The sequence below is a fragment of the Simochromis diagramma genome, unplaced genomic scaffold, assembly GCF_900408965.1.
Source record: "Simochromis diagramma unplaced genomic scaffold, fSimDia1.1 OVJJ01000717.1, whole genome shotgun sequence".
Taxonomy (NCBI): Eukaryota; Metazoa; Chordata; class Actinopteri; order Cichliformes; family Cichlidae; genus Simochromis; species Simochromis diagramma.
The window spans coordinates 2,645,174-2,659,977 of record NW_024387503.1 but is presented as its reverse complement, the minus strand read 5'-3'; the positions used below and the strand labels follow the sequence as shown (position 1 = coordinate 2,659,977).

At 41.0% G+C, this 14,804-nt stretch overlaps 1 protein-coding gene across 2 annotated transcripts in view; it reads right to left on the bottom strand.

Annotated features, from left to right (window-relative positions):
- adarb2 (adenosine deaminase RNA specific B2 (inactive)) overlaps positions 1 to 14,804 on the bottom strand; it is a 212,361-nt gene that overhangs the window by 32,444 nt on the left and 165,113 nt on the right. For both annotated transcript variants that reach the window (XM_040018694.1, XM_040018695.1), the window contains one exon: positions 10,057 to 10,171. In XM_040018694.1, the coding sequence (XP_039874628.1) occupies positions 10,057 to 10,171 (115 nt within the window). The remainder of the gene's footprint in view (positions 1 to 10,056; positions 10,172 to 14,804) is intronic.

Sequence of the window (14,804 nt, the reverse complement as noted above, 5' to 3'; positions counted from 1 at the left end):
GCTGCATTACTTTCAACCTACAATATGGTCCATTCCACTTGGGTCTGTCTCCATGTTGGAAAAATGGCCCCTCACCACCAGGCTGCATCACACTACATTACACAGCACTGCGGCAGACTGCGGGGCAGTTGTTTAGGCTCTTAGATGGCACATCTTCACTAAATTCCTATTTTGCTTTACGAGGGCAGGACTGTGTTTAAAAGAGACTGGGAAACAGCGTGGTTCAGTCAGGTCATCGGCGCCAACAGTGACACACACGGGGAAAAAAACAAGCTTGCAGTTTCACTCAGCGTATAGGTGCAGAGCTGCGATATAGACTTTTCCATACACCAAAGTGTTTTCTGCCAGCTGAAAATCCAGAGTGTGTTGGAGGCAAAGCGTTTTTGTTTTTTTAGCTTTGGCACTTTTGTTGCTATGAGGCGGAATAAGTAGCATGTGCCTGACTCCAGTTGAGTCCAGCTTGATTGGCAGACCATCAATGAAGAAAATATTCCTTTAAGCATCATTTTTTTCCATCAACATTGTGATTTTGGAGATTTCATTTGGTATGGGCTCGAATACTCAGGGAGCTGCTGTACTGTAGCTAATAACACCAGGAGAAGTAAGATGTGACAGGTGGTTAGCGTAATGTTTGATCATTGTTTTAGAGGAGTTTAAAAGTACACAGCTCTGATGGTATGATTACCCCCTGCAGTATTCTCCTAAACGATACAGACAAACGCCCACATCAGCGCTGGTTCAGGAGTAGAAGCCATTGAAATTGGGTCAACGAAAAGTTCTTCTACCAAAGAAAATAATTAAAGATAAAACAAATAAAGACAAAAACTAAAAATTCAATCACACTCCACTTTTAAATGTGTTAACCACCTGATTTGAAAACTTTTATTTTAAAAGTACATTGAATGAGTTAAACGTTCTGACTTCCTCCTCACATCTATTACACTGGTTCTGTCATGGGCTGTTTCTTTTCATCCAGCATTTTGAGTTTCATGCCTTTTTGTATTATGACGTTCTTGTTTGTATACTTTAGGCTTCAGTCAGTTCTGTTGATCTTGAGTTCTGTTTCCCTATTTAGTTCTTGTCTGTCTAGGTTCCTCCCATGTCTGTTTTCCCCACTATGTTAGTTATAGTGTCGTGTCTTCAGTGTGCAAGTGTGTAATGTCCCCGGTGTTAGTCTCCCTCGCCCCCTTGTGTGTTTCACGATGTCTTTGTCCTCTTTGTGTCTGTGTTTCTGTGCATGTGTCTCTTCCCAGTTTATGTCTCCATGTTTTCTGTTTTATTTTGAAAGTCTTGTGTTCCGTGTTCAGTGTGTTTAGTTTTGCTTCCCATGTGGCGTCATGTTAATTTGCATCAGCTGTGTTCCCCGTGTGTTTCCACTTCCTAATCAATGTTGTGCGTATTTATGTGGTCTGCTGTCATTCATTCTTTGTCAGGTTGTCTTTTATGCATCCAGTTTAAACATTTTTAGGCACATAGTTTAATGGATAGTCCTTCTTTCAGTTCACAATATTCAGATCATTTTAATTCTTAATTCTTTTAAACTGGGCAAGTGTAGCAAAAACAATGTCCAATGTGCAAAACGACAATAGGAAAATGACCCTACTTCCTGTTTCATCTTTGACCTCAATAATACTTTTAAAACTAATAATTAAGACCATTCAATCTCATTTAAAGTAGTATGATGTTAACTTTGTAAGTTAGCTTGAAACAGGTGTTAAAGCAGGACATGATTTATTGCAGCCATTCCCAGAATTTAAAATGCTATCATCTAATTTGAAATCTAAAAATCTTTTACATTCATCAACACCTCTAATTGCACAACAGAGAGTTTTAAAGTTTGTGCTTTCACTCTAACCGATGAACCATCGAGGCCAGATTAACCCTTCTTTAAACGTTAATATGATAGTTTAATGAATTAAGAAGCTAATTTGCGGATATCCTGCAGCTAAAATAAATGGCTCTTCCAAACTGTTCTAACTAATTTATTTGTAAAAGAAATGTTCTTATTACACCTTGTCCCAATCCTAATGCAAGTTCTGGTCTGAGGCCGGTGCTTTTTGATAAACCAGTAATCAGGAGTGTTTATTGCACACTTAATAGGTAGTTTAAGGAAGTACGTACAGAAATGTGGTGATTTAAATACTGTCCCTATACTGGTTTATTCTCCCCTACAATGACTGAGCAGATTTCTTGTTGGATGAATGGATTAAAGTAAAGCCAAGTTGATTTCAGTGGAAAAATGTTCTTATCCTAGAGAGTTGACTAATCAATAATCGCTTTGTAAGAAATGCAAGTAAGCAAAAGTGACAATGAAATATAATGAAAACTTTGTCATCACCAGAAAGTATCAAAAAACAATCTGTACTTTTAGTTCAATTAAAACATTTAAAGGAAAAACTTCACTTTCTCTGTAACAGAGGGTTTGTAAAGTGCTGTAGTGTTATTTTTGGAGTACAGGATCTGAATACTCGTCTGCTGGAGTTCCTAAATAAACCTGCTGAAACCTAAACCGACTGTCAGCGAGCTGCTGTGAATTATTCCCGAAAATATAAGACTTCAACAAAGAAAGCTATTACATGTTTGAAGTGAAAAGTGAGCACAAATTGCTGAGGATACTTTACAGGCAATAACTGTAAGAAACCACAGGGAGTGACATGACCGTGAACTTTGCAATGATCCATTATTATACATGCCAGCTGCAACTCAAAGACACTGGAAAGCGATTATCAGAATCCCTTTATTCTCTATGGTTATAAAACAGGGAAAATGTTTCTTAATAAGCCACCCATTATCTCTGAGCACCATAACGCAGACGTTAAAACATTTTTTTCTGAAGCAGACTAAGCTCTCAAGGTCAACTTTTAGTCAACTCATTTATATGCCATTTAGGTTGTGCTTCATGAATCCTATCTTTCATGTGTTCTTTCATCACAAGATGTTGGGTGATTACGCTGAATGTCATCCAAACCGTGTCGTCTGAATCGCAGCAAATCTCTGAAAATGCTCAGCAGCAGGGGAGAGGAAAAGGAAAAAACACGCACACACACAACTTGGCAAGAGTAGAGAACGCACCCTGTTGAATCTTTATTAGCTTTAACAGGAAATCGCTCTCAACATATAAGGCTGTCTTTGTGGAACGTTGCTGGAGCTCTCAAATTCTCGCTGCCGCAACAAATCCCGCGTGCATCTCTGCTCTGTTGTCGGACGTGATTGTTAAATGTTAAAATGTGCAACATCCATAAAACCGCATCCATTTTCAAATCCTTATTTGAAAATGGATGCAGAGACTTCGAACCATAGCTTAACTTACACTTGTAATTAACTTGCTTGAAACCCTTTGTTATCGTCTCTTCTCTCGGTCCCTGGGGTAAGCCTTGGAGGACGGCTTTCTCACTCCATCCCAACAAACAAATTTGAAGAAAGAAGAAAGGAGGAAAAGGGTGTGCTTCTTTTTTAGCATCTTTCTATGAGCGCTGTTTACCATCACCAGACAGCTGATGCGATTCAGATTGATTCAAATGAGATTTTCCACACTTTCTGACGATGCGTTCTGGCACTTTACTTTGGTAGTCGTCTCACAACTCTCAGCCTGGTGGTGAGGCTAATCTCACTCAGGTTGAAGCTCAAATGTCTCGGTGGGACTCCTGCAAGGGCGGGGGAGGAGGGTTCGCTCTCTGTCTATGGTTAAAAGACGGACCCTGATTAATATTCTCGAGGCAAAAGCCACGGAGACATGGAGAGAGGCAGAAAAGGAGGGCGGGGTGCAGAACAGGACTCCCCAGTGTTCCTGTCAAGTTTGGTGTCTGACTGCACGGATTCTGGCCACCACACTGCTGCCGCCGCCGCCTTACTGCGAATACTCGGCAGCCCTATGTCTGGATCTTTGAAGATAATGTGTGCTATTAATAAACAAACAGAAGCAATTACTGGGAGGGAGAGGAGAGGGTTTGGATTAGGTCAGGACGAGCGCCGGCCTGACTTTAGTCTAAACTGATGAGCTGCTGCACTCCAAAGACAGTTGAGATACCAATCCCTTCTCGCTGACCCCTGCACCCCCACAGCCTGCAGCCACAGAGCCAGATAAGACACCTGTGTGTGTCTGTGTGTGTGTGTGTGTGGTCATTTTTTATATTACAGTAGATCCCAGAGAGAGCGAAGGCCCTGTGTTTCGTACCATGACTTTTACTATATATCTTCTCATATAGCATTGCTGCTTAAGTTATTTATCTCAATTTACGTGTGCCTTTCATTTCTTGGGGTGGAGGTTATTGTTTTATTTACTGATATGTGAAGAAAATATGTCAAAATTTGGCTCATTCTTTTTTTTTTTTAAAGTTAATAATTGATCCATTACTTTTTTTTTAATGATTTTTTATCTTTAAATGATAAAAAAACACCCCAAAACAAAACAGAAAACAGAGTCTGTTACAGGTTAGGTTAGGTCAGAGGTCGGCAAACCTGGGCACGCGCGCCACAGTTGGCACGCAAAGGGTTAACTGATGGCATGACCATAGCTGGACTGGCCATCGGGCATTTGCTTGATGGGCCGATGATTTTTATTTTTATTTTTGTAACGGTATAAACAATGAAAGGTGGTGGATTGGCCAGATGCTGGCTGATGTGTAAAAATAACTCAGTTGTTTGGCGGTGGCTATGGCGGAGCTTCCACAGATTCAGTAAAATTAACAAGTGGTGGAGGCCAGCAGGTGGATGAGGGAGAGGGGAGGCAGGACGAGGAGAGACCCGAGGCAGCCGCCGGTCCGAGTGTCAGGTGAACTGAACTTCAGGTAAGAAGTTATGACCTGCAGTCTATCTGGGTCAGATATAAACCAAATTTAGGTGGAGTTTATTTTCGTTGTGCTGACTATTTACAGTCAGTTACAATAACTCGTACTGCGTGCTAGCTAGCATGACGGAGTTTCTATACAGCTGGGTGGGTGCTATGATGTTACTGATAGTGAACTTTTTATTCATAAGGTTAGTTAGTAGAGTTGCCAACCGTCCTGTAAAAAGACGGAATGGTACCTTATTCAGAGAAAATATTACGCGTTTCGTGTTGAGCTGAGAGGGGACGCAGTTTGTCCGTACTTCAGCTAGAATGGAAAAAGACACAAAGCTGGAGTTATTCTGTCGTTACGCTGCACAGCTGCTTCTTCTTCTCTCATTCTCTCCCCCTCCCTCTCCAGTTGCTACTTTAATCATGAAACTGATCAATGATCAGCTGATCGGCTTTTCTCTTTTGTTTGTTTATCGCCCACTTTGCGCCAGAAAGAGGAAACCGGCGGATGTTGCACTAAACAACAGCAGCACATTTAAGCTTGATCAGCTGTTGTTAGAATTTATTTAATATTAATTTCTAGTGTCAGCTGAGGTTTGCTGGAGCCACAGCTGTAAAAGCTGCTGGTCAGGATGTCAGTTTGTATACCTGGTGAGAGGGAAACATGAAGATGAAACCAGGAGATGTCCTTACTGAATCATCAGAGCTGAACAGGTGATGGAGAAACAGGTTTACCTTTTAGGTGACATAAATGAGTTGAAGGGAAGTTATGAACTGTTTCTGAGAGATAAATAACACCAGGATCCTTTTCTATGTAGCTGACAGCTGGTAACTGTGCAGGGGCGGGTCTAGCAAAGTTTTGCCAGGGGGCCAGGTAGGGCATTAACAGGGAAAGGGGGGCACAAAGAAATACTTTCTTATTCTCATTTAAAATGTCTCGCTGTTATTAAATAATTATCTGAAGCTTACAACCAAAGTTTTTATCTGACATACAATGTATAGAAATCATACATATACCAACAAGATTGTACATCACTGTCAGAACAGCATTTGGCTAAAAATAACTTAGCCTACTGTAAGAGGGACGTTGTTAGCTTTCCACATTCCGACACTTCAAAAGCTTCAGGAGCTTTCCGCTCAGCACAGCATCAGCACCACGGAGATACACGGATACATCCGTAGACTTGAGACACAGTGCATTTTTGGGACTTTCAGGAGTATGGACCAATGTTTTATTTTCTGAACACACCAGAAATCTTTAATGAGCAGCTAGATTTGTCTTGCATTAACTGGCTGAGTTAATGCCAGTTAATGCAACATCGAAGCAGCTGGAATCCATAGCTGTGCGGGTTCATGGAGCTGCATTTTCACCTGCTGGACATCACTGCCTGACAAGTTTAACTGTCTTCAGAACATTGCAGAGGCCTTATTGACAGTATTTGGCTCTACATATCTGTGTGAGCAGATTTTCTCTCACATGAGTCCTCAGGTAGCCGTCTGAATGCTGGACACTTGGAGACCTGTGTTTCTGAATGGGAGACCAGAGATCCCATTAACATGTGTATCTCTGTATTAACAAACATGCCATATTGGCCCAGTTTACTTTTCTTATCATTGTTGTGAGGAGACCATAAATAGCATTTGTATTTTCTGTTGTACAGTTCATTTGCTGTTCTTGTTATGGATAAAAAGTGTCTTTTTTTGTTTCAAAATAGCTGATAACTATTCACTGATAGCTGCCTACATCTGCAAACAAATATAATTCTACAAAGTGGTTCTATATATTGTGTAACTGTTCATATAGAGCGTTATTAAATCTTTTGCTAATGCAATCATATGGCACACTGACTTCTGAGGAAATTTTAAATGGCACTCGCCATCAGAAAGGTTGCCGACCCCTGGGTTAGGTTGTCTTACCCTGCTCTCAGACTGTATAATGGAAATTCAGAATTTTCCACCTTTAAATAAAAAAGGTTAACAAAGTTTAAATTGAATTGTTACACAAAGGTTGTTTAACAATCTTGTGTGTGTGTTTGGAATGATAACGGATGAAAAGGTTAGCTGTACAGACACTGTCCTGTGTGCAGAAAAAAGCTAACCAAAAGCCTTTCAGCCTTCATCTTATCTATTGTGAGGTCTTTCTAGGGTACCAATGAACAAAAGGTCTCAGTGATAAACTTCCCTGGTGTTTCAAAATCTCCTGTCTGACTGAAAAAACACCAGCTAGCTACCTAGCTAGCAAGCCAGCTAGCTACTGACATTAAATTTACATCACATCTGTGGTCAAAAGCAATGTTCCCTCTAATGTGTCTGAGCGAACACACAAACTCCCTGCACTGTGGTCACGCCAGCATCGAATCCATCCAAGTTACATGGTTTATTAAAATAATCAAATTACAGCATTTAGGTTAGACTACTTTTAATTAACTGCTTTAGCCCACTTACAGTGAAAATTTAAATAAATATTGTTCGTGACCTGTGTAGTATGTTAACACTACTGGAAGTAAAAATAACTCGAACTCCAATTTTGAAAACACAACTTTCTTTTTTTTCTTTTTCTTTTATAAAGCTCTGACCTGTATTATGAGTCTGAGTCTGTGGTCTGGGAGAGAGTCTGTAACGCTCTGTCTGCAAAATACAGTATATAAAGACCAATGTTGGGCAATTAATTATATAATTACTTCTTCAAAAAAGTTACTGAGTTTTGCAAACAACAAACAGTTTTTTGCAGCTGCTTACCTAAAAATGCAGCCGAGGCGTTTTTTAAATAAACATTTCAAACTATTTACAGAACAATCAGCTGTTCTGCATCAAATCTGATGCCACACAAATTATTTGTGCCACTCCAAAAAATAATTTCTGTCCACTATGAGATGAAGGAGAACAACAGCCTGATACCTGCAGGCCTGAGAACAGGAGATGTATCACTGCTGTAACACCTGTAACATTCAGCAGTCGCCTCATTGTTCTGACACACACAACAAAACTATTGACTACACTACACACTAACTACACAAGATTTGCGCTAAACGTCGCAAATCTCTCACATCTCAAAACACGCCGTCACTCCTAAAACTTCCTCCTGTTTCTTAACAACTAAATGCCATGTTTTGATTGGTCGACATGGTACATTTTTCGACCAATGGGAAAGGGTGGGGGTGTTTTGGTTTCATCTTTGCTCACAGGCTTTCGAGCGTTTTTTTCTTATAAAACGCTGTTTTTACCGTTTCTCCCCGCAGTAAATATAAACAACGACAGTATTGAGGAAGAAAAACAAACACTGCATATATTTTATCACAAATCTGGTTTTACGTGGCCTATCAACACAATTTAAGAACTGGTATGAAGTCCACACTTTTTCCGTCAATTGTTCCGTCTGTCCTGCTCACATCTCCAATGGTTGTCCACATTGTCATTAACGTGGCTTCACTCCACATCAGCCACGCCGCTTTGCTAGCTAAAACACCGGTGTTGGCACATAAGGACGCTGTCATAGCCTGTCAACGACGTGGATTAGCTGCGCATATGCGTGAATGTGAATCACGTGATTGGCTGGACTATGGGATAAAGTGGCATCGTTCTAATCCCACACTGGAGCAGCCAGTCAATCACTGACTAACACTGCAAAACAGAATTGTTAACGTATTTACTTTAATTTCAATTCAGGTTAGAACTTTTTTTTGTGCGCAACGCAGATTTTTTCTGCGCAGAGACCGTGCCAGCAGTGCGCACGAACGCAGCTTAGAGGGAACATTGGTCACAAGCCACAGGTGGTAGTTATTGTGCTGCTGCTGAGTTTTGACGGGTTTTAACGACTTCTCCTCCTGTGTGGAGGATGTGGAGGTTTAGTCTGAGTGGAGACACCTACTGTTCAGGAGAATACTAACCTTGTAAGAATAATGCTAACAAGGTTAGCATAAATGAAACGGGGCCTTAACAGCAACAGCTAACAGCTAAAGCTAGCATATCCCAACAACAATTTTCAGTAACAGACAATGACACACAAGCTAACAGCAGAAATGCACACCATCAGATAACAGCTAGGAACGTTCAACACAAAGTTCTTTGGTGCGATTAACCTTACATTTATGTAACGCAGTTATAGTTTCTCTTATAAACAGGGGTGCACATAAGTGGTCCGCAGGTGCGCATTTGCTGTTAAAATAAAAGACATGCGCCAGATATGAAGTTGCAACGTGCGTTTGCGTACATATAAAAGGCAGTGTTTTTGTCCGCTAGAGTGGGATTTTCACGGCATATTCTGCACCACATCTCTGTGCGTTCATCATTTGTTTGAAGCCAGCTCACTTCCTGCAACCACTTTTCCGAGAACACGCGCTTCTTTTGCGGTTCGGACTTCTTCTGACATTTCTTTGGAGGTGGAGGAACACCAAAGTAATTGCTTAAAGGAGCTTGCTTCTTCGAAATCTTTAAGTTCTAAACAAATGTCTGTCCTCCTCCAGAGAATCTTATGTACGCAAACGCGCGTTGCAACTTCTTATGTGGTGAGCATCTTTTATTTTGACAGTGAATGCGCACCTGCGGACCACTTTTGTGCACCCCTGCTTATAAAAAACAGATTTAGAAACCTGACAGCTTACTTCGTATAAACTTAATGCGAGATCATCCTGGTGTGGATGTGTGCCATGCAACTCTACAGAATTATTATAAGTGATGTGGAGTGCGTGTGGAAAATGTTGAAGCAGAAATAACACACGTCTGTGTGTGGGAGGCCCCGATCGACTACAACAAACAGCACTCCTGTAAGACAAAGATGTAGTCATGTAAATGTCTAGAAGTGGAACTCATTGTTTCACACTTTAGGAGAAAAGCAGATTGAAGCCTCCTCCTACTTACTGTTCCTTCACTGAGTCACTCCGTCAGGTTTCAGATTAAGGTGATCTAGTTAAAATTCCCACTGTGACATCTGGAACTCCTGTCAAAGCTCCATGAGCACTGAAAGTCCAGTATGCAGTGAGGATGACTGACACTCACTACCATGTCTCATTCTCCTCAGAGATTCTAAGCAGTCAATAATTCATCAGGAAGGTATACTCTCATGTAAGGGTGCAAGGTACAGCATGGAGTGGAAACTTTCTCCCTCTTCCCACCCTCAGTTTGTCATTTCTTTCTCAACCTACAGACAGTCCCTTCCCCATCTCTTCCTTGTTCTCCCTCCTTCACTCACTCACTCCCCCCCCCACCTTACTGTCTCAATTTATATTGCACCACTTCAATAATTCAAAGTGATATATAAAAGTCAATGAAATTTGCCATACCTCGGGTCATTACGATGCCTGCCAGGGATTTGTGCCGAGCGTGCACAGGACTGCAGCCGCCCACCAGCGACCGGTACTTCTCCCTCACCAAGTGGAATATTGAATCAGCAAAGTCCTGAAAAACACAATCGCTCCCTTAATTTCTACTGGACACAATCTGTGGAGACCGACTACCCGGGTTTAAATTTGCTGCACTTGGTTAACCTGTTCAGGTAAACAGAGTGAGGTTTAGGGAGATTATCCTAAAAGCCAACTTACCTGTTTAGCTATGAGTGCATAGAGATCATCGAAATGCTCGAGGCATCGGTATAAAAAACACACAGCAACTTGATTATTATTGAAAGGTTTCAGCTGGAAAGCTCTACACACAGTATTATTAATTCAATGATACCTGATAGCCATGAGTGTTTTAGATCTTAGATGATGCATTTAATCTGTATATCCTCATCTGGTTGTTAAAGAGACACAACATGCACATTTTGTTAAGCTCTTCCCTACTTAACCTTCCTGCTTACATGATCTGACCAAGCAGTGTTGCAATTGTGATGCAAATGTAAAGTTTTCATTGAGTAGTCGTTAACTTTAAGAGCAGAATGAGTCATGTACTCATTATCGTTTCTGCCAGCATATCCCAAAATAAAAGCCACTTGTCCCAGACCCCATTGTTTCCTGTCTGACTTCACTGGAGTGCACGATCGTGCTGGACACCATTTTTCAGTTCTCATTTCCTCCACCATCTGCCATTTGGAGCGCCTCTAAAAACTTGCTGGTTTTGCTTCTCGGTCTGACCGACATTACACATGCTGATTTACTGGAGATAAAATGCAAAGTATGAAATAAAACTGTGCTCTCTATGTACATTTACCCCTCCACCTCCGACTCAACACTTCTCACCAGACATCCACTAAATCCACACTGTTCACCAGATGTTTGCCGAGACATGGGCACGGTTTTCGCACCCTTTGGAATTTTTAATGCTCTTTACTCGAGTAGTAATTAAGGGCTTAGTCTCCAAGCAGTCTACACGCCAACTGTAGAGCGCAAACGGATCACTGGGAGATGGCAACAGAGTGGCAGTGGAGTGGGCCTTTTGGACAGATTGAAGCCCGCAGTGGCTAAAAGGACATCAACAGATGCCACAGTAACAGACGTACAGAGTGAGAGAGGAGCAGAGAGATTAAGGGCAAACAGAAAAAAAGGCGAGGAGAGCAAATGAATGAGCATATTGCACATTATAGCCCTCGTCAAGGCTGTGAAATACTCTCACAGTAGGAACTGGCGGTGGAGGTGCTCACAGCTTGTGCTGCGGTGGGTGGCGTGTGGGTGTGTATGTATGGACACGGGCATATTGGTGCTTTGACACCGGTGTCAGCCCGAAGCTTTTTCGGCGAGTAGAACAGGAAGGAGCAGTGAAAAGTCATCACGGTCAATAACTTAGCACAGAGGTTCTCAGCTAACGGTTGGGTGACAGGTCAAAACTGAGGCGAGTCTCCTTATTTTTAACAACAGGCAACGAAGACAAGAAAAGACACATTTCCTCTACCGCTATTTACGTGATGCTTGGCTAACACTTCACTGTTACTCGGCATTGCTGCCAGTTTTCGGTTTTACAGTCGGCGGCAATGATCAGTAAACATCCTCATTCCAGATTCACCTCTGAAATATAGTTATCAGGCATATTTTGCTTTGTCATGCCAAACATTTTAAAGCCAAGAAACTCTTCACGAGACAGCTCAAAACCAAATAAACAGTTTGGGACATGGACTATGACGATAATGTTTTACATGTGTCAGAAGTGAATAAACAGGTACCGTATACAAAAATGCCTCTTTTTTTCAAGACAGTTTTAAAGGTGCAGTAAGTAGAATATGTGGGGTGGCTGTAGGTAAGGAGGTACAGCCGGTCATCTACCTATCCAAAGGTTGGTGCTTGGATCCCTGGCGGCTCCTGCATGTATCCTAAGTATCCTTAGGCAAGATACTAACCCCAAATTGGTCTCTGATGCATTCATTGGAGTATGAACACATGTGTATGTTAGATAGAAGACACTTGAATAAGACATGCTGTATAAAGAGCTTTGAGTGCTCAAGTAGAAAAGTGCCAGTGCATTTACAATTCATCTTATATTACTCTAGACAGTCTGCACTGCCAAATATTGCACTCAGTCAACCCTCATGATGATCTACTGGAACAACTGCACAACATTTTGGACTGTGCCTCCAGTCCAAAAGAAAACTGGCATCTTCTGGACTCCATCATGGCCGTTTGCCAAGAGTTTCAGCCAACACAACTGCTTGGTTTACAACACGAGCAGCAGAAGGTCAGAATTATAGAGTCGTTAAAAAGAAGAATAACATCTCTGGCCTTTCTTTCATGTTGGACAAACACATAGTAAGGGTAGCATCCACATTCTGATAGATATCCAACCATTTTCTGTTGCTTATCCGGGTCTGATCTACAGAGCAGCCCTTCTTCTCCCCAGCCACACACCCCAGCTGATGAGGGGACACCAATCCATTCCCAAGTCAGCTGAGAGATGTAATCCCTTCAGTGTGTCCTGGGTTTGCATGTCCTCCTCCCATTAGGACATGCTGGAAACACCTCACCTAGGAGGCATCCTACCCAGATACTTGAACCACCTCAGCTGGCTCCTGATGTGGAGGAGTAGTGGCTCTAGTCTGGGATCTTAGGCTGCAATTCCGATTTTTTGATCAAATCCGATTTTTTTGTCTGCTTGTTCATACTACAGAATCTGCAGATTATATAGTACAAATAAAATGTTCACGTTCCTCCAACGTTGTCTTCCCAACAGTTTCACTAACATCTACACGGGATGGCCAGGAAGCATTCACGATGTCTTACGTCACTGCCTTGTGTCAGTGACGTAAAAGACGGATTTAATGCGACATATATATATAAAGCAGTCGCTTTCTGAAACATCAGATATGTATTGGATTCAGTACCACATATGAAAGTGACCCAGGTCGGATTTGAAAATATCGGATTTGTGCTGTTCACACTGTCATACCATGATCGGATATATTGTCGCATAGGGTCAAAAAAGTCGGATTTGATGCACTTTCGCCTGCAGTGTGAACGTAGCCTTATTCTTGAGGTCACTATCCAGAGCCTGCGGCCATAAATAACAGGAATACAGACTGACCAGAACAACAGCTTTGTTCTGGTACAAGCAGCTTTGCCGTAACCCAGCTTCAGTTCATCTCTCTACAACAGCGCTCCCCAACCGCGAGAGTTGAGGCTCGGGGGTGAAATTTATGGTTTTCAGGGTTTTTATCGGTTTTTATCGTTATTTTTTTTAATCGTTTTTATTGTTAACTCGGTTTCCCTGGGTCTTTTCCTGTGTGTTATGAATAAATCTTCTTCTTTTTCGGTACCGGTACTAGTTTTATTTTGTTGTATTTATCCGTGACACCTTAAAAGCCGGTTCGTGAAAATATTGTCAGACATAAACCGGTCCGTGGTGCAAAAAAGGTTGAGGACAGCTGCTCTACATCACAGCATAAAGCTATAGAGGAGATTTCTTCACTTTCTTCATTTTATCAGTCGCTTCAGATCATTTTTCAAGGTCTTAAATAGACACATTTACTGTAAGTAGCTTTAATCCATTTTTAAACTAACAGTCTGCACCTTTAATACGCACAGCCCTACTCAGTGACCTGCAGCATGTGTGGAATAACAGTAATTAGTTTCCCTGTTAAAAAAATCCAACCTTTTGTGCTGTTGTTAATAGGAAACAGCTGATACTCACTAATGTATTTTTATGTCAGCACAGCAGATGGACTTGGACACTCAGTCTTTTTCTTTCACTTTATCGTTAATATGAAAAACTATAACCATATAGTTACATAGTTACGAATATCTACAATTATAACTATATTAACTGTACAACAATATTAACAGCTGTTGCTGTAAAACCATCAAAGTTTACAAAGGAGGGACGAATGAATGACTCCATTAAAACCTGTTAGATGTTACGCGGTGACAGTGAAATTCTGTTTTTAGTTTACTCTTCCACCACTTTTGCAAAAGACATAATAATGTGTAACAACTGACAAACACATCATTTGTGTAAATTTATTAATCGCCCGTAAAGATAATCGCACCTACGAGCGTTATTTGGGAGTGCCGCTAACAAGCTATTTTGTCCTGTTTAGTAAACCTGACACTGACAGTCTAAATTTGATACCTGTAATGGGTGGAACACCTGTTGTGTAGTGAATGACCTGTAGAGGGTGTAAAATAAAAAGCATAAATCTCACATGTCAGAATAACAAGTTTCTACAGCAATAAAGAAATAAAGAACAACCTGGTAACAATGTGTTGGTTTGTTTTTTTTAATAATATGCTTGAAAAATGAACTAAACATATAATTTCATATGAACACAAAGAGCCTCAATTGTTTTTGTTACACAGTCATTTGCTTTGCCTTCTATAAAATGTGGATGTTGTCCTTTAAAAAACACAAAGTTAGAGCAAAGTGTGGATAGTTGTTATTCATTAAATGTCGAGTAAAACCAGCAAAAATATACATCACATAGATTTTTGCCAAAAGACAAGGAAATTTAATGATAATTTTGTAATATTTGGCAACATTTCTGTCAATTTATTCTGAGTTTATAATTAAAATTCCACAGTTAAAATAATCCCTAGTATGTAGAAGATTACCAAGAGAAAACCATCCTCGCTCTGCCACGAGTCCTGCAAAATGTTCTGATTCTACACGCAGT